The sequence below is a fragment of the Molossus molossus genome, unplaced genomic scaffold (genome assembly GCF_014108415.1).
Source record: "Molossus molossus isolate mMolMol1 unplaced genomic scaffold, mMolMol1.p scaffold_m16_p_5, whole genome shotgun sequence".
In the NCBI taxonomy this organism is placed as follows: domain Eukaryota; kingdom Metazoa; phylum Chordata; class Mammalia; order Chiroptera; family Molossidae; genus Molossus; species Molossus molossus.
In genome coordinates, this window is record NW_023425388.1 from 50,685,882 (window position 1) to 50,703,589 (window position 17,708).

The 17,708-nt window shown below is 43.5% G+C and overlaps 1 protein-coding gene across 1 annotated transcript in view; it reads right to left on the reverse strand.

Moving 5' to 3' along the window:
- The window catches only part of ETV5 (ETS variant transcription factor 5), a 62,327-nt gene extending 46,259 nt beyond the window's left edge, over positions 1 to 16,068 (reverse strand). Inside the window, exons 1-5 of the mRNA XM_036243676.1 lie at positions 15,926 to 16,068; positions 12,737 to 12,855; positions 12,515 to 12,602; positions 12,340 to 12,387; positions 12,196 to 12,246 (exon numbers count right to left, since the gene is read on the reverse strand). Of these exons, the coding sequence (XP_036099569.1) occupies positions 12,196 to 12,246; positions 12,340 to 12,387; positions 12,515 to 12,602; positions 12,737 to 12,781 (232 nt within the window). The 5' untranslated portion in view covers positions 12,782 to 12,855; positions 15,926 to 16,068. The remainder of the gene's footprint in view (positions 1 to 12,195; positions 12,247 to 12,339; positions 12,388 to 12,514; positions 12,603 to 12,736; positions 12,856 to 15,925) is intronic.
- Positions 16,069 to 17,708: the final 1,640 nt, after the last annotated feature.

Below are 17,708 nucleotides of genomic sequence, written 5' to 3' on the forward strand. Positions count from 1 at the left end.
GATGCTGCAGTGCTCACATAGGCTCTGGAGAGGGAAGTGTTTGTAAATTTTGTTTGCACGGGGCTGGTGTTACAGTATTTTATGCCCTTACTGCTCTCTGAAATGGAATATACACTACAAGATAGACTCAACGATGGAGAAATCCAGCTCCAAAGATGACAAAGCACATTAGCAGTTCTGGCTTAAGGGCCCCCCAGGTTGTAGCTTCCATTAGACCCCAAAACAAAGTCTTTCTGGCTACAGTAAAAGATGAAAATAATGGTTTTACACTTATAAAGGGATTTTAATTTCTCTGTGGGAAGGGGGAATTGACTTGACAAGGGGTTATACTTTACAGGGCTTTATTGGGGGCATTTTTTACATTGCCAGGATCATATTATTTGAACTACAGGATAATGTTTTTATTATTTAGTAGCTTCATATGATGGGGAGGAGAGGAGGTGATTTAGAGGTCTGCTTCTGCTAGTCCCAGCTCAATGATTACAATACCCCACAAATAATTTCCTCCCTCCTTCCCTCTTCCTTCCATTGCCTCTTTCAACATTGGCAGCAGCTGGTCGGCAGAACCACGACATGGTATCTCAAAATCAAATTACCAACTGAAATGCTATTGGTCAGAAGGTGAGAAACTAAATTTTTCCCATGAAAGTCAATTTGGGAAGTCACTGTATAATGTACAACTACAACCCAAAAGGTGGGATAGTACCACTCCAACTGACCACTTGAAATGTGGAAGGTGGGAGGAGTATCCTACCCTCCGTGGGAGCTCAAGGCTTCCCCTACCTGTTCACTCCCCATCTAGAGAGGAGAACATGTGATCCAACTCGAAGACGATGACCAGGTCCTAAAGGACAGTGATGGGATAGCTTTGGCTAAGAAGAGCAAAAGTGGTCCTCAAGACTATTTACTACCTCTTCAGCTGCAAGGAGCTGGAAGCTGCTCCCACTCACCAAAGGCTAAGAGGGCCCTGAGAAGAGCTCAGGGTGATAACAGGTGTAGGCACAGGGAGGCAGATTGCCCTGTTACTGTAGGCTGTAGGAGCAGAAGAGTCCTCAAGGCCGACGTATGGTTCAAGGACAAGTCTATCGGGGTAAAGAATTTGGCTGGTCATATCCTCGGTCATCAACTAGGAGGGCCAGTTGCTAAATGGAATTTGGGATACTGGCCTTGTCCTCTCTTCACCTCTATCAGTACTAACAATAATGACATGGGTGATTTTTAAAGGTTTCTATTCTAAGTCTGGCTAAAATAGAAAGACAGAGACTCTTCGTATTAATGCTCCTCTCTCCTCCTCCCAAAAGAAGAGGTCGTGTTAGCAAGAGAAGCTCAACTAGGACGTATGTACCAAATCAGAATGTCCTGACTCACAGATGGGGAACTGAGTAAAAGCGAGTGTCTACCATGGAATCTTATTCTTGGTACAAAACTGCAACTCTTTCAAATAGTCATTTCCAAACAGAAAATCTCTGTTATCAATTAAAGAAGATAATGTAATACTAATGATAGTAGGAGGTTTGGGGGGGGGGGGGGTTTGACCCAGATAAACTAGTTTCAGATTTACTTCCTTTAAGTGCACATTCTCTTCACACTTCAGAATTATTTTTGAAACAGCTTGGATTTTTGCAGTTCCTTTTCTTCAAAGGACTCATTTACCCTCACAATTTAGGTTTGCTACTTTAGAATTCTGAAAAAAAAAAAAAAACAAAACCAACAACAACAACAACAAAAAACCCAAGGCCTTGAATGTTAGGGTTAGAAATTAAAGGGAGAAAAAGGAGCTTAGAAAAGAACTGGCCCAACTTTGATGGAGGTAGGGCTTGTGTATTAATAGATATGGGGCTCTTTCATAAAAATAGTTTGTACAGAATGAATATTTCTAATTGCGTAAGATGTCACATCCCCAAACTTGTGGGCTATGGAGAAACCAAAGCATTGGACAGTCAAGTGAAAGGCTTGTCTGAGTGTGCAGAGCTGACTGTGAGGCGAGGCGAGATAAAAATAAGTGGTTCCTCTGGTTTTGAATACACAGGGTGGATCTTTTTAGATCTACCGCTTGCAGACCTTGCTTCCACCTGGGGCATTTAGTTACCTTCTAGCTTAAGAGACTGGTGGATGAAACGGTGACTGACTGACCTGATTATGCCAAAAGGAGGATCCGAGTATCATTCATACCATCTACTTCCTTGGGGCAGCTATTCAAAAAATTTTAATATTCAATTTTTACCAATATGATAGACAACTATTTTAATTTTCACAATTGAGAAAGGTCTACCGAGAGCTCTGTCCACCCAACTCAGATGACAGAATGGCCTCCTCTACTATGGGCCCTACGTCAACCGTTGATTTTACCACGAAGGGCTGCTCATTGTGGAATACGCCATCGGGAAAAGGAGCAACAGGGCATTTTTCCTGAATGGGGAAAAAATACTAAATTAAACCTCTAACACCCCTTCTATAACTTATTTCCAATTTATATAATTCTCATTTAAACTGGCATTAAAGGGAAGTGTTAACAATACTTGAAATAGGATGTAAGCACTGCAGAAAATTTTAAATTCATCTTTAAAATCTGACAGGAGAAAATCCAAACTCTAGAGAAATCGGCGTCTCTGGAGGACCATTCCTTCTATCTATAGCCTTCCTCCTAAAAGCAGACACTGAGCAAGTATGTCAAGGGTGCCTAAACAGTGGTATGTTCTCTAGCACATGCTCTTTCTGGGAAACATAGCATTAGCTGCATAAAGTCTAAATGCAGCCCAGGAAGACTTGGCTAGTGTGTGTGTTTCAGAGAGGAATCAAAAAATGAGAAACAGCCCTAACTAATTCTTTTTTATTTATCTCTAAGGTCATCCCAAGGACTCTCAGAACTCAGGTCTTGAGACCCTCTGCAGAGTTACTTCCCTGGCAGCTAGAGGCTGGTGTTGGCGGCTGTTGAAAGATGGGTTGGGAAGGGGACATAAAAGAGAATGTGGTGGGGTGCAAAATACATTCACCAAGTATTGGCTCTGTGCAGAGCAGAGTGCTATGTCTGAGACAGACCTAGGTAACATAAGGCAGGGGTTCTCTGCTTTTGCAGACACTTAGGCCAAAGAGAAATTGTTTCCTATGCAAACAGAATGGAAATCGGGAAGTAGGGACTAAGTTTAACATTTGTCAAAATATCGAATACTGCACATTAAAACCCTATGCTGCTTTCTCTTCATTCCTCAAGAAACAAGATTCCATGGCTGGTGGGGAAGGAAAGGAATAAAAAGTGTTGTTGAGCAGGAGCAGAAATGTTCTGGCTCGAGGTATCCCTTCAATGCAGTGAAGTTATGACCACTAAATTATTCTCTATCAAAATTCAGATTAGGAAACTTAGGGTAGGCATTCCCGGATCTGGTCTTTACTGTGGATGGCCACATGGTAGCAGAGACCTCCTCCCTCTTCTATTCTACCTTTTCTATGGGGAAAGTAGAAAAGACCCTCATTAAGTGTCCTTTCAGGCAATTACAAAGCATTTCCAGGCACTGGGCTGAAAAGTGTTTATGTAAGCTGAAGTCCTCCTCAGCCCCTCGGGTGAAGCACAAATATCAGCATCCTCTTACACAGCTGATATCTAGGGTTACCTCCTGAGAGGTTTCAAACTCTCTCACAAAAGGACAATCTGTCCAGGCCTGTTCTTTTTTTTTTTTTTTTTTTTTTAATAGGGAAGGACCAATTTATAGCAAAGGAACTACTTCAGAAAAAAACTCCCACAGCAAAACACAAATGCAAACAGCCTGATTTTGGTTGTGAGGATAAGGATTAGGGACTAAGAAGAGCTCTTTTAAAAAACGCTAAGGAAATTGCACTGGATTACTATTAAGTTTTGTTTTGCTTTTTAACCAGTTGTTCTTTTTATGCCCATCATCCAGCCCTGGTCTAGCCCACTCAGCCTTGGGGTTGTCTGTCAGGTGTTAGCCAAGATGCTGGAGAATGTTTAGGGTGGGTGCTGCTGAGGCAAGTGTACCCCTAGAATCTGGCCTCATTCTGGGGTGGGGCTACTCTGGTTTTGGGGTTGCTCAGAGGCTGGGTTCTTTCTGGTACTTGCCAGGATGTTCTTTTGAAGAAGCAATACATTTGAGGAGTACCCTTTGGAAGGGTTGCAGCCATAGTGAGGCTCCCCTATAGCTGAGTATGGGTCTGGGAAGTGTCATTTTAAAATGACACATATCTGACCACAGTGGGAAATTAAACAGAAGAGGAAGTCCGAGGCGTAGAGAAAGTACCGCTTTGTCCCCACCATGTTAAAGTGTAAGCTTGAACAAGAAGTACCTGCACTGTGCAGGCTGACGGCCTGTCTCCAGGCCTGGAGGAAAGACAGAGCTTGCAGAAGAGCAGGCGGGGATCTTCAATAGGAAGCTAAAGCCACAGCCCCGGGGGGGAAGCAGGAGATAAAAGGGTAATATCCTCAGATCAAGTCTCAACACCTCTCTCTCCTGGGAAGCTAAACCACTCTCTCCTATTATCACTCCCTTTAGACAGCTACTGTCTATAATGGGACACCAAGATAGGGGGTGGGGAGAATTGGTCAGTAGTAGCCCTCCCCCATGAACTGAGGCCATCAGCCTGGCAGTTGGAGGGTTAAAGTCAGCACTTGAAAGAAAACTTAAACCCCATTAAGCCCAGGCTCAGAGAACAGGGAGCAGCAGGGAAGCCAAAGGAAACTAATTTTGGAGGTTCTCCAAGCTGCCAATCACAAGCATATTTCTAACAGTCCCAGTGTTGTTTGAGTTGGTTGTTTTTCCACAGGCTACACAATGGGGTCTGGTTATTCATTGAAAAAGTCTGCATGGGAGCCCCGCCCTCCATTCACAACCAATTTGGAATGCTCCATTCAGCAAAAGGGGGACTCTGCTGCTCAGCTCACTGGGGCAGTCCGAACAGGGCTGAGCAGAGCCCAGCTGTCGCTGCAGGATGCTTGCTCGCCCATCGAGCTGTGTTTATGTAAGAAATTCAGACACTGCAGGCGCCTGCCTGCTCCGCACCCTCCCTAATTTTCAGATGGCCAAGACTCTGGCTGAAATCTGCAAGGGTGTGCAAGTCGGCTCGAAGTGGGGTCGGCAAGTGCCCTTTGGCAAAGGGGGAAAGGCAAAAGAAAACTGTCTTGTACTGATTCAGAATCTAACTGTAGCTACCAGCTGAGAGAAACAGACTTCAGTGGTATTTCTCCTGCCCCCGGGGGTGAGCTGGTTTGTATTAGAGGACAGCTTTCTCTGGAAGCTGGCCTTTCCAGACTCCTAAGCTTTTACATTCATTGCCAATTGCTACATCAGGAGCCACCTGGCTTCCTCCCCAAGGGAGAGGGTCTCTGGAGACACTACTAGATTCTCTGGCTGCAGAGGGGGTGGAGGCAAGCTACCTATTACCAAAAGATTCCCAGTTCCTTTTCCTGCCTCTGCATCCAGCCTGTAAGGTCTATAATTCCCCTGATGCCCATGAGACATCAAAAGGGAAGAGCAGTGGAGATCTAGGGCTGCAGGGTGAAATCTACTCCAAGGACAATGTAAAGTACAAGGCTAAAAATTGATTTGGTTTCTTCAAAAATTTTTTCAAACCTTCAATAATCACCCTGAGAGAGATCTGATGAAGCCAGTCTGACAACCAGACTTTATTTCAAGAAAAAGCATACTACTTTTGTGAAAATTAAATCCAGGGAGTAAATTGTAGTTGTTTCCTCTTTTTATAAAATATTTGGCTATTTCAAATGTCTTATGTTTATACCTCTTCTCACTGCTGCCGCCACCCTCACCCCCAAGTGAACTCAGGCGGTGACTAGGGAAGCATTTCTCTTAAGTCTTTCTGACCACAGAATAAGGTTCAATGCCTTGGCTGTTCTGCGGATCTGTCTCAAACACCTGGCCTTTTTAAAGCTAGATCTTATCCTGCTCCCTGGCATCTTGCACTCTGCCTTAACTTCCCCTAAATGCTTCCTTCTTCTAGGCAGGGGGGCCTCCTTTATTTACTATGCAGGGTCCTTTTGTGTGGGGGCTCTTCTCCCAGAGAAGAATTGCTAGTCCATTATCTACCTGCCACGCCCACAGGTGTACTTACATTATGGTTACACTCACACACAGGCCCACCCACATACACACTAGGGCCTACTATTTTGCCCCTCCTTTAAGCTGAGCCTCTAAGAGGGATGGGACAATGATAGAAACTGACGACCAAAGTCTCTGATAAATGAGCTTGATGAGTTCACAAAATGAATTTTTAAAAAAGCAACCTAATCCGGTACTGGCATCAGCATGCCTGGCACTTGTCCAAGAGCTGGGAGCTGCAACATGACAAGACTCAGCTCCTCGGATTCCAAGTGGAGAAGCACTGTGTGTGTGCCAGGGCACAGATGGGGCCCAAGCTGCCTCAAGGGCAGCCATGTGCCCAACAGGGGCTGTCAGCCTCTGAGCCTGGATGTACTTTACCATTATTGAAACCTGAGAAACATGTGGAGGAAACAGTTTCTTGGTAGAGAATCACACCCCCACCTAACCCCACCACCACTGAAACTACTAGAGGGTAGAAATGGCAGATAGTACAAATTCTCAGCTTTATCACGCTACCTGTCTTAATCTTGTAAAAGTGAAGAAAGATGAAAAAATGGGGGATAGATAGGAATTTCTTACTTGATGCCAGGATTTTGTTTCCCCTGGAATCTACCTAAGTGACCTACCTGGCAGACCCAGATGTAATTTCCCATCCCAAGTCCTTCTCACCAAACACAAAGGACTGGAAAGGTTTTACTAGAGGCCTAAGAGCAGAAAGACATTTAAGAGGCAGAGAAAAATCCATTCTTTTTTTTTTTTTTTATCCTCACCCGAGGACATTTTTCCATTTTGTTGTTGTTCAGATAGAGTAGGAGGGAGAGGAAGAGAGAGAGAGAGAAATAGCGACATGAAAGGGACACATCGAGTGGCTGCCACCCACACATCCCAACCGGGGCCAGGGACAAACTGCAACTGTGGTACATGCCCTTATCGGGAACCAAACCCGGGTCTCTCTGGACCACAGGCTGATGCTCTAACCACTAAACCATACCAGCCTGGGTGAAAAATCCATCCTTTTTAATAAACCTAACTGAATTAGTTAGAGGAAAACAGATTTTGTATAAACATATGGCTCTTTTAGTTAAGTGGGAACTCTAGGTCTTGGTTTCTCAAGAGTCTTGGGTCTAAGGATCTTGGAGGCTATCAAAACAGGAAGACTTTCCAATCATTTAGCACCCTCTTGGTGGTCAGGTAGTGGGCTGGCTCAGAGACTCTGAAAGTACACTCTGAACCTGGGGTGAAAGGATCTCTCCCCACATTTCCCCGGCTCTCTTCAGCACTCTTTTTCCTTCTCCCCCTTCCCAACCCTGGCTCCCGAAAGGATATACTGATAGCCTCGACTCATTCAACACTCTTCTTTCTAAAGTGCCTACAGTTTCCTTTCTTACCTTCTATAACAAAAAAGACTTTAGGATGATCCTTTCAAATCAAAATGGCCCACAGAGTAAGTAAATCTAGGGTTTTGCTACAGCACCTCTGGGTCCAAAATGACGTATCCTCTCCAAAAGGAAGGCAGTACCTCTACTATATCAACCTCATACAAAGTAAAAAAGAAAAAAAAAATCCAACTGAACAATCTCATATTGAAACAGGATGAAGATCAATGTGTTTTAGGCTCGAGGGCTGTTAATCCTCTTTTCCTACCCATCTACTGCAATGTATTTATGAAAAGTCAATTTCATCAGTTAATTGGACAGTCCTTAGAAAGCTACTCATACTTTCTCCAATCCAGTCATTCTTTTTGAAACACATATTTCAAAAGAACATTTCAACGGGGTAATAAAGTCACTTGGATTTTAAAACCATTCTCTAAATTATATTTGGTTATGGGGGCCATGGATTTAAAATAAGAGTTTATCATGCCTTCTCCCCAGCATAAAATATTTGTCATTTGAGATGTTGGTACACATTCACAATATCACAATTGCAATAAATGAGTAAGATTTTAAGAAACCTGAAATCTGCATCAAAGAACCCAACTATTTATATATGCTAAAATCCAGTAATACTCTTAAGTGCCCAAGCACTCAGTTCAGAAAAATGAACGTAACCCCTACCCCACCACAAATCTAAGGATTTTGAGTTCCAATATTATCTATGGTTTTGATTTGTAGTTAATTCTGTGAAAATGTGTAGTAAAAATGTGTACACGTCTATCTACTGACCCAGATTCCCTGGTTTGGTAGCTCTATGTGTTAATTCACATATTTAGTGACATATGCATTTATATAGATAGGCACACATACACATATTCATTTATAATATACATATTCATTTATAATATATATATGTATATTTATAGTTTTATCTGAACACACACTAATATGTCTTCTAGGAAACATGTCAGTTTCATAATTTTTCTGTTTTATAATTTCTCTCTGTCTTCCAAGTCCTAGATGGAAAAAACTCAAAGCATCAAAATATTTAATATGTTTCTCAGGATCACAAAATGAAGAGAACTGGGGATTTGAACCGGGCAGCTGACAGTTTCCCTAAGGCTTTCATGAGGGCCATCTCAAGGTACTTGAAATAATGAGGGAAAGCCCTGAGCACACCCGAACACGCAGTACCCCCTGCCTCTGCAGCTTTGTGAGAGCTGCTTTAAGGACATATTTCATCATTTCTTCTTCTCCTTTCACTTAACCCGTCCTGTTTGCCGCTATCACTAGTCAATCTCTCCAGCTATCCAGACCTTATATTATACCCTCTGTAAAATGAAGGGGTTGGACAAGACTTTTCTCTACAAGGAACCTCCAGCTCAAACAATCTGGGATCTTTAGGGCTACTTCTCAAGACCAAGGGTCATTGGGGGGCAATGGCAGAAGTCCATAGGCTATAGGTTGTACTTTTTATTCCCTTGAATTTGACCTTTAAGAGTTTCTAGATGGGAGATACTTTACTAATGTATTTGTGAGGTAAGGTGGAATCTACGCAGCTAGAAGTAAGCTGGACATTTATATAAAACCTAAGAACAATGATTTCATTTATTTGAATCACACTTATGGATGGATGCCTATGGGTAGAAACTTAAATCTGGAACACTTACAAAATATAATCACATTAAAAGCTGACCTTATAAGTGCTTACTGAAAAAAGTATGCCATAATCTCCAAAACTGACATTCTAAAATGAAAACAATTACCCACATTACTTAATATTTCTTTTTCTCTCTCATACACTCTCACACATGCATGATAAAAAATCAAATCAGCACGGCTGGTGTGGCTCAGTGGTTGAGCATTGACCCATGCACCAAGAGGTCGCTGGTTCGATTCCCTGGTCGGGGCACATGCCCAGGTTGTGGGCCAAATCCCAAGTGGAGGGCATGCAGGAGGCAGCCAATCGATGTTCTCTCTCATCGATGTTTCTATCTCTCTCTCCCTCCCTCTCCCTTCTTTTCTCTCCAAAATCAATAAAGGAACAAAAAAATTTAAAAAGAAAATTAATCAAATCAGCATTAACAGGAAAGGTAGACCATTATAAGTGGGAGGCCACAGAATAGTGTTTCCAATGCTTCTGCTATTGTAGGGTAAAGGTTTGCTTTACCAGGCAAGTGTAAGTTTGTTTTATAGTTTTAGATTGGTGGATTCAAGCCAATTTATAAGGTTTCATTAATTCTAAATGAGTTTCTCTGCCTCCCCTGGAATAATCAAAGGCTCTTCAAGAAGGTGACAGGAGTAGAAGCTGATCCTCAGCCCAAGGCTGTGAGATGCACCCAGACAAGAGTGGGCCCAGTCCTGGGCTCTGCCAGCATTCATGGTCTATATTGTCAGTTTCAACAGAAGTCAAACTAGTCACACAAAACAACAAGGACAAATGGGTGACTGATATACCATCCCACATTTGTGTTCTTCCCTAACCTCTAGGGCAAGTGGATCTATTTTATTTTATTATTTATTTTTTATTCCTCACTCGAGGATATTTTTCCATTTATCATTCGATAGAGTGGGAGGGAGGGAGAGAGAGAGACAGAGAGAAATATTGATATGATAAAGCCACATCAACTGGTTGCCTCCTGCACGACCCGACCAGGGCCAGGGACGAACCACAATCGTGGTACGTGCTGTTGGCCGGAATTGAACCTGTGACTCTTTGGTCCTTGAGGCAACGCTCTAACCACTGAACCAAACAGGCCAGGGCCACGTGAATCTATTTTAAATCTATTCTTCTTGAAGCTCCATCTCCAGAAATAACAGTCAGAAAGTAGAAAAGAATTATTAAAATACCTTTTGAGGCTACTCAATCATCTGTTTTATCCTTACAAGACAGAAAAGCTCAACCTTAAGAAGTTAAAGCAAAAAGCAAACAAAGTAAAAAACATAGCACACTTGGTAAGCAGAAATATCTCCCAAAGCACCTCCATTTTAGGTATGGCAATTTAATTAAAGAATTTAGCACATTCTATTCACTGAGTAGAAATAACTTCTAAGGAGCCAAAACCCATTTATTGATTCCTTCCTTTTAGCTTATTCCTGCAGATAAATATCTCTCCAAATATAAATCCTATTTGCTGACATCTTTCTCTAAAGAACATACCTCTGCTTCAGCACATGAAATCAATCTGAATGCAGTCATCTCACCTCTCTTTAAGTCTTTTGGGTTATAGTGAAACAAACAAAAGTGTCATAAAAGCATTTCAATGAACCTCTGCCAAGAAAGCCACCTCCCAAACAGACTGCAGTTTATGCTGCTCTGAACAAGAACTGGAAAGGCTGGGCCAAATTATCAACACAGAACAGAGTGGGATTACAAATCCTGCTTTTATTTTACACACGCATGCATGCACACAAGCACAGCACACACACACGAACACTTTGGGTTATCTTTATTTAGTCTTTCAGTGGCAAGTTTCCCAATCACTTAAAAGCAATAAAAGGGCAAAAATGAACATCATTTATTTTCCTAAGAAATCATCCACAGCAAGCTGTGACAAAGCTAAGGTAATCATGCATCTGTGGGTTACAGTTTATTCCCTTTTAAAGTCTTATGGCATTGGATCTTGAATATGAGACCTATCATTAAATAATGTTTAGCTGGCACCTCTGATCTTTTATTTAATGATTTAGAACACCCAGATTTTACTGAGACCTAAAGACACCATCTCTCCCAGGGCATTTTCTCTATGTCATTCATTTTCTCTTTCTCTCTCAAACAAAGCTGGGAAGAATTTGTTGGGAAGAATGAGAAATCGAATCCTTGCCTGGCTCAGGTGCTTGCTATTATAAACTATGACTAAGAGACATGAATTTCTCTATGATGCAACTCTCAAGAGAGGCAGCATTTTCTCCAGGCCTCTCTTAAACCTGCTCATTCGCCAGTGACTAATGCTCTCTAGAGCTGCCCTGTGCTGCTCAAATTTCATCAGCCAGCTTTGTCCTTGATAGCTCTGCCTGGACCATAAAAGCTCCCCAAACCTGTTGAGGACAGCTCGGAAAGATCAGTGCAGAGCTCACCACACCCCTGCAAGGCTGGAGAGCTGTCTTTTGAGCTTGCCACTACATTTGTTATCTCAACGACATGAGCACTTAATGACCATTTAAAAAAAAAAGTTTTTAACTCTTCTCTGAACAATCAAGTCCTGACAATTACATGGAAATTAGAAATAAATTAGATCACCCTGTGACTACCCTTTTTCAATTTAAAGAAGAAACAAAATTGGCAAGTTAGGTGAAGCCACAATTAACTGAATCTTCCATTAACTATTTTCTGCACCTTTGAAATAAAATAAAATGTCAGGTTCATGATTTGCATCAAAGATTTAATTTATAGAACAAACAAAAACACTGTAAGATAATGTCTGGTTAATGGATATTTGGTCCAATATTTGCATACAATGTCAATTAATTTATAACTTTGAGCTTGAAGATTTGCAATATTCTTAGGGAAAAACAAATTTAGGGTTAAATTATGTTCAGTAAATCTTACCCGCAATCGAATAAAAGTACTTTAGAAATAATTTCAATAAGGAATGAAACAAATGTTTTTGGGGTTAACTTTGAATTATTAAAATAAACAAAATGCATTCTACTGTCCAAATATGCTGACTATAGCTGAAAAGAGTAATCTAGACACGGACAATCCAAGATCAAACAATTTGGAGCAAATAAGCCACCACCAGAAAGGTACTTACAGTTATCAGACTGAAAATCTGGGACAAACTGTTCATCATCAGGAACTTGTGCTAGAAAAGAGATTTTTATTTTAGACCTTTAAGTTTTATTAAAAAGCACAGTAAAATGTTTTATATGGAAAATAGGACAGCCAAGAAACTTGCCTTCAGCTAACCAAGCCTCTTGAAGTTGACTGAGATCCTGAAACAACTCTGGAATTGAAAACAGAAGACACCAGAATGAGAATTCCTTTGCTAGGGAGAAGAGGAAGAGTCTCCGCTTTGCTTTCACTGGGGGCCATTTGAGGAAGCCACAACACAAAGGGGAAAGCTACACTACCTTCAGAATCATGAGCCAGATCTGTGTCCAAAAACTTCCTCTTTCTGTCAATCACAGGCCGCCCTCTACATTCCTCTGATCTAGATTTCTGAAAAAGGCAAACAGTGAAGACTCAAGTGTAACAAAGGGGTCTTGAAAGGGGGTGGTATTACTAAATCAATAAGGAGAAGACTCGAATTTGAAGAGGGAGAACAAAACAAAGCAAAAGCCACATACACTTACCCCTGGGACCATAAAAGGGACTTGCTGGTCATAAAACCCATCCATGGTGCTTCCAACGTCTCTAATATCACTTTGAAAGGTTTCAGCATTGAGTAATTTCTGGAGGGAAAGGGGTCCTCCTGTAATACAAATTTAGGAGATTTAAACTGAAGGAAAAAAGGGAAATGAAATAATTTTTTACTGTTCTTTCTTTAGGGCCTATGTAAATCACTACCTTTCTTTGAGGCACTTACAGCCCACTCAAGGTGTTAGCTCTACAGACTAACGCTGGGTTTAAGGGCATCAAAGGTTCACAGTGGACTTAATGCCAAATCCATTTACTCATCCTTTTTCTTTCTCTCTCTCTACCATTAGAGTATAGGTTTGCTATCGTCTGTCCCCTATTAAAAAAGGGGGGCCCTTATTCATTATGAAAGTGTGATTTCAAGTTCTCTCCAATAAAAGATACTCCAGGGCATTTGTAGTGTTAGGGTTTTTTTTTTTTTTGACATAATTTAATTTCAACAGTAGAGTGACAGGAAGTAGAAAACTGGGTTTAAGCATTCCAAATTATTGGCAATTAAGAAAATGACATACATAGTGTTTCTAAAAGTATTTTGTAGGTCAGTGGTAAAACACTATATATAGTTCCATGAATATATCGATCAGAAGTATACTTATCTTCACACTCTCTTTATTAAAACTTAACCTTCTGTCCAAACAGGTGTAGTGTCTGTAATGTCACAAATCTCCATGGCAACTTACAGAGATATTTATGATATCTAAAAGAATAAAATGGCTATGAAAAGTAATTGATAAAGGAAACTAAATTCCCACTGCACACATTTTAAATGCATCGCTACTACAGATCTTTTTAAAAAGCATTAAAAAGCAAAAAATACATGAAAAAAATTCAGTTTTTTCCTTATAGTGATGTCCATTTTTCCCAAACATGCCAAAAAATAAAATTAAACTTGTTTCAGTACTGTCAAGTCTTGGGGCTGAGAAGAGAGATTGGGGGTCAAAATAGAGAGGAGGAAACTTTTTCTAACTTGGGAGGAATAAAATAACAATTTTAGGAAGGTACCATCTTACTGAACACTTTGTTTTACTCTCCAAATAAGATAACACAGTTAACAAAATGGGGAAAACAATTCCATTCATTCCAGCTTTAAACAATGTAAAATGCTTAAGGCTAATTCTTTTATTTAACTTGTATGTAAATTTTAAATAGGGAACTTTTTCTCAGTGGACAATTCCATCCAATTTGCTTTTCACACTGTGGAGCATATCAAATTTTGGTGAGCAAGAAGGATGCAAGCAAACCTTCCACGACCAGCCTCCTCTCAGAGCTTTGGCCGAAGTAATCAGATTATTTTCAAAGTCAAAGAAAGAAAGAAAGGGAGAGGAGCAAAACTGCACACACAGTTCATAATTTCCTACTAAAACACTCCCGCTAGTCTGCTTGCGTGCCTTCCAAGTAGAGCTAAAACGTTCTGAATAAAGCCTTTCTCGAATGTCACCAACTCGTATACAAAATCATGAGCATTGAAACGAATCCTCTGTGCCCTTCAAAAACCTGTCTGATTAAATCGTGATCTTATAAGTTCTGTAAGTGTCTACTGGGGAAGGGGACAACGGGTAGGAGATTGGAGGGGGAGATATTGTTAGTCTCATGATTAAATACGTTGCAAAACACTTCACTATGAAGAATATATACATATATATACATACATATATATATTTAAATTAAAAGAAAGAAGGTGCCATAAGCGAATCCAAGAGACACTGAGGATCTTTAAAGCAGCCCGCAGAGTTCAAGGGCTAGAAAAATCGTGTTCAAAGTATATATATTTAAACCTGAAGGAAAGGCTTGAGTTCATCCAGGAGTTTAAACCGCTTCCTTTGCGCTCCCCCGCCCCTCCCGCCCTTCCTGGTGCCCCCAGGAAAACTTTAACACAACGCAGCGGAGCGATTGAGGCCCCTCCCCCGCACGGCGCACAGCGGGCCTGGTTTTATGAATGGGAGAGCGAGCCGCAGCAGCCACATCAGGTAAAGGCTGTAACTGGATCCCTCGCGCTGGGCCCCATTCACAAAACAAGACACACTTCCACCCAATTCCCAGCCTTCTCCATTCATGAAAACTCCTTCAGATGCACCCCCCACCCCCACTCCCAACGCACGCCCAGCCTCCTATGCAGGCCCCTCACCCCAGCGTTTTAGGAAGCACGCTCAATGCTTCATTCACAAAAAGGGAAAGAAAAAAAAACAACAAAAAAAGCCACAGGGATCAAAGAGCCAACGAAAGAAACCCGCTTCATTCATAAAGTCACTCACATTCATAAAAACGAGCTGCGGTGCCGGACGCTACCAAACCCCCCGTTCTTCCCCTACCCACCCCTCAAGACCCTCTAAATATCCCTCCTTGGCACCCCTCCCCAACCAGTAGTTCTGTTTCCCGCAGAGGTCACCTCTCCTCTAAAAATGAGGTTAGATCCCTAATCCTGCGTGAGGCTCCAGCGTCTCTCCATCCCCCCCACCGCACCCGTTTTTCTCCCCTCCATCCCCAGGCCGCTGTTCTGATGCTCCCGGATTTCTCGAGAATCGCCGTGCAGCCTGACGCTCTCAGTCCACTGGGGGCTTGAATGTCCACTTTCCACAACCTGAAACTTGCAGGGCCTGCATAAGTTCCGAGCCGACCCCCAACCCTGCAAGCTGCACAAGCCTAATGTCACTTAACTCCTGGTGCTCTGGGGAAATCACCTCTCAAATATTCCCCTTAAGCTGCTTTCGACCCCCTCTTCCCCACTGCAAGGCTCCGCCGAGCGTCTCTTCTCGCGAGCCTCCAAGTCCCCTCGGGTCTCTCAGATCTCCAGAGACTGTAAAGCCCCGCAACTCCGCGCCCCCCATCCCCACCAGGAGCCCCCGCACTTCGCGCTCCCGAGCGCCTCCCCCGGGACCTGCGGAAACCCGCTCTCCACACGCTCCGGAACCGTTAGCCGCCCCCGCCCGACGCCTCCCAGAAACCGAACCGGACCGGGCCGCTAAAGGAGAGGGCGGTCAGCCCCGGGTGGCTCAACCCAAATAAAAAGTGCACCCCGATTTGAAGATTCTGAATCAGCCCGTAAACTCTAGGGCCTTTCTGACCCGTTCCTGGATACCCCCTCGGATGCCCCCACCCCCACCCTCGCTCCCTCGACGCCCCCTCACCTGAGGCGGTGGCTCTCCTTGCCTTGCAGCGGCCCCGGGGCGCAGGCGCGCTCACGCACGCGCGCACCGGGCCTGGGCGCCTAAGCAAATGGCTGGGCTGAACCGCTCTGGGGACAGTGAACCGCTCCGCACACAAGCCTCTGGACTCTGCGCCGCAGCTGCCAGCCAGGCTAGAACGCTGGCCCGGCCCCCCGCGGTCCGCTGCTCCGCCCGCCGCCATTGGCCCATAGCCCTAGCCCTGCCGCGTTTCCATTGGCCCAAGATTGCACCTTCAGCTGTCCATCACCTCTTGTTTACCCTGTCTGTGGGCAAATCCAGCCAAGCCGCCCCATAAATTTTGTCTCTCATTGGCCAACGGCGCGTCCCTCCCCACCCCTCAGGGATCTGTTTTACATAATCTATGCACCGGGGGCCATTGACCAATCAGCACAGGCTTGTTTATATAATGAATGTAAGGACGTTTTTCATTCATAAAAAACACGACCTGAGGGGGACGCTTAGCTGAGTCAGTGAAGCACTTAAAGGGGCAGAGGCCCGGAGGAACTGCGGTTACTTGTCTCCTCGCAGCTCTCCCAACTTTTCACAGAGGCACGGCCCTTTCCTCTTCCCCATCCACCCATTTCTCCCACTAGCAACGCTACCGCCAGGATTGGGCCGCTGGGCAACAGACATTCACAGTTGCGGCACCAAGCAAAATTATCATTTTAGAATTCAGGCGAGAGGAATTTGTCATTCCACCCGGAGAGAAACTCGCTGACCGACCTGGGCGTTCGGCCCACAGAAACACAGAAAACGGAAACCGAGCCCTCTAATCTTAGTTACCTTTAAGAGAGGCCTTAATTTCCTTTAACCAGGTTTCCAGTGGGGGAAGAATAAGCAGTATCTCCCTTTAAAAATCGCAGCTCTCAAACAGATTTTAGTTACTATTTTATACCGGCAAGGCCTAAGGCCGAACCAAATTCTGTTTTCTCCCCATGTTTAATTGCAGTTTATAACCTCCGCCAGAGTGGGGTTTGGATCCAAGATGAGAGAGGGTCTCAATGAAATCCTCTCTGGGGACAGCACCATCCACTCAATCCACCCAGAAACATAAATCCCTCCGAAAAGGGCTTGCAGAGTTAGACTGCCTGCCTCCCTCTCGGGACTGCTTGTTTTCCATTTAAGTGTTGAATGTAAGATGGTGCATTTGCGAATTAGATCCCGTGCAGCTGGGAACGACGAGAAGCTACTCTGCTTGCCAAACGATCCGGCGCTAACTGCAATTGCTGAGATTCTTAACAGGGTGTTCCAGGAAACAAATAAATAAGCAATCCTCTCCCATCTCTCCCCCACCCTCCAATCCCACCCCGTACCCCTTCCTGTGAAGACCGCGGGAAGGCTCTCTGCTGTCCTCTAGGATGCTGGGGCTTGTGAGGGACCTCTGTTCTGCCGGCGTGCCCTGCCATTCACCCCGTGTGCTGCCGGTGGGGTGGAAAGACGCCAAATGTTAGGACAGAGCCCCTAGTAAAGGGGTCCCCAAGGTAGCGAACTCTGGGGCTGCTCCCCGACCCCACCATAGGAACGCATTGTGTATTTTTAGGGGGAAATTTTTTTTTAGGTCAAAATTTGGCCACCTTCTTTTCTGCTTCCACTTTTGTGTATCTTAAACAGAGCAAGCAGGCACTTGGTCAGTAGTGTATAGCACAAGAAAGATGGAAGTTCACCTAAGGAACCTGGAATACTATGGGTCCTGGGCTCAGGATTGACCAGGCATGTGCTATTATTGATTTTGCAAGAGACTGGG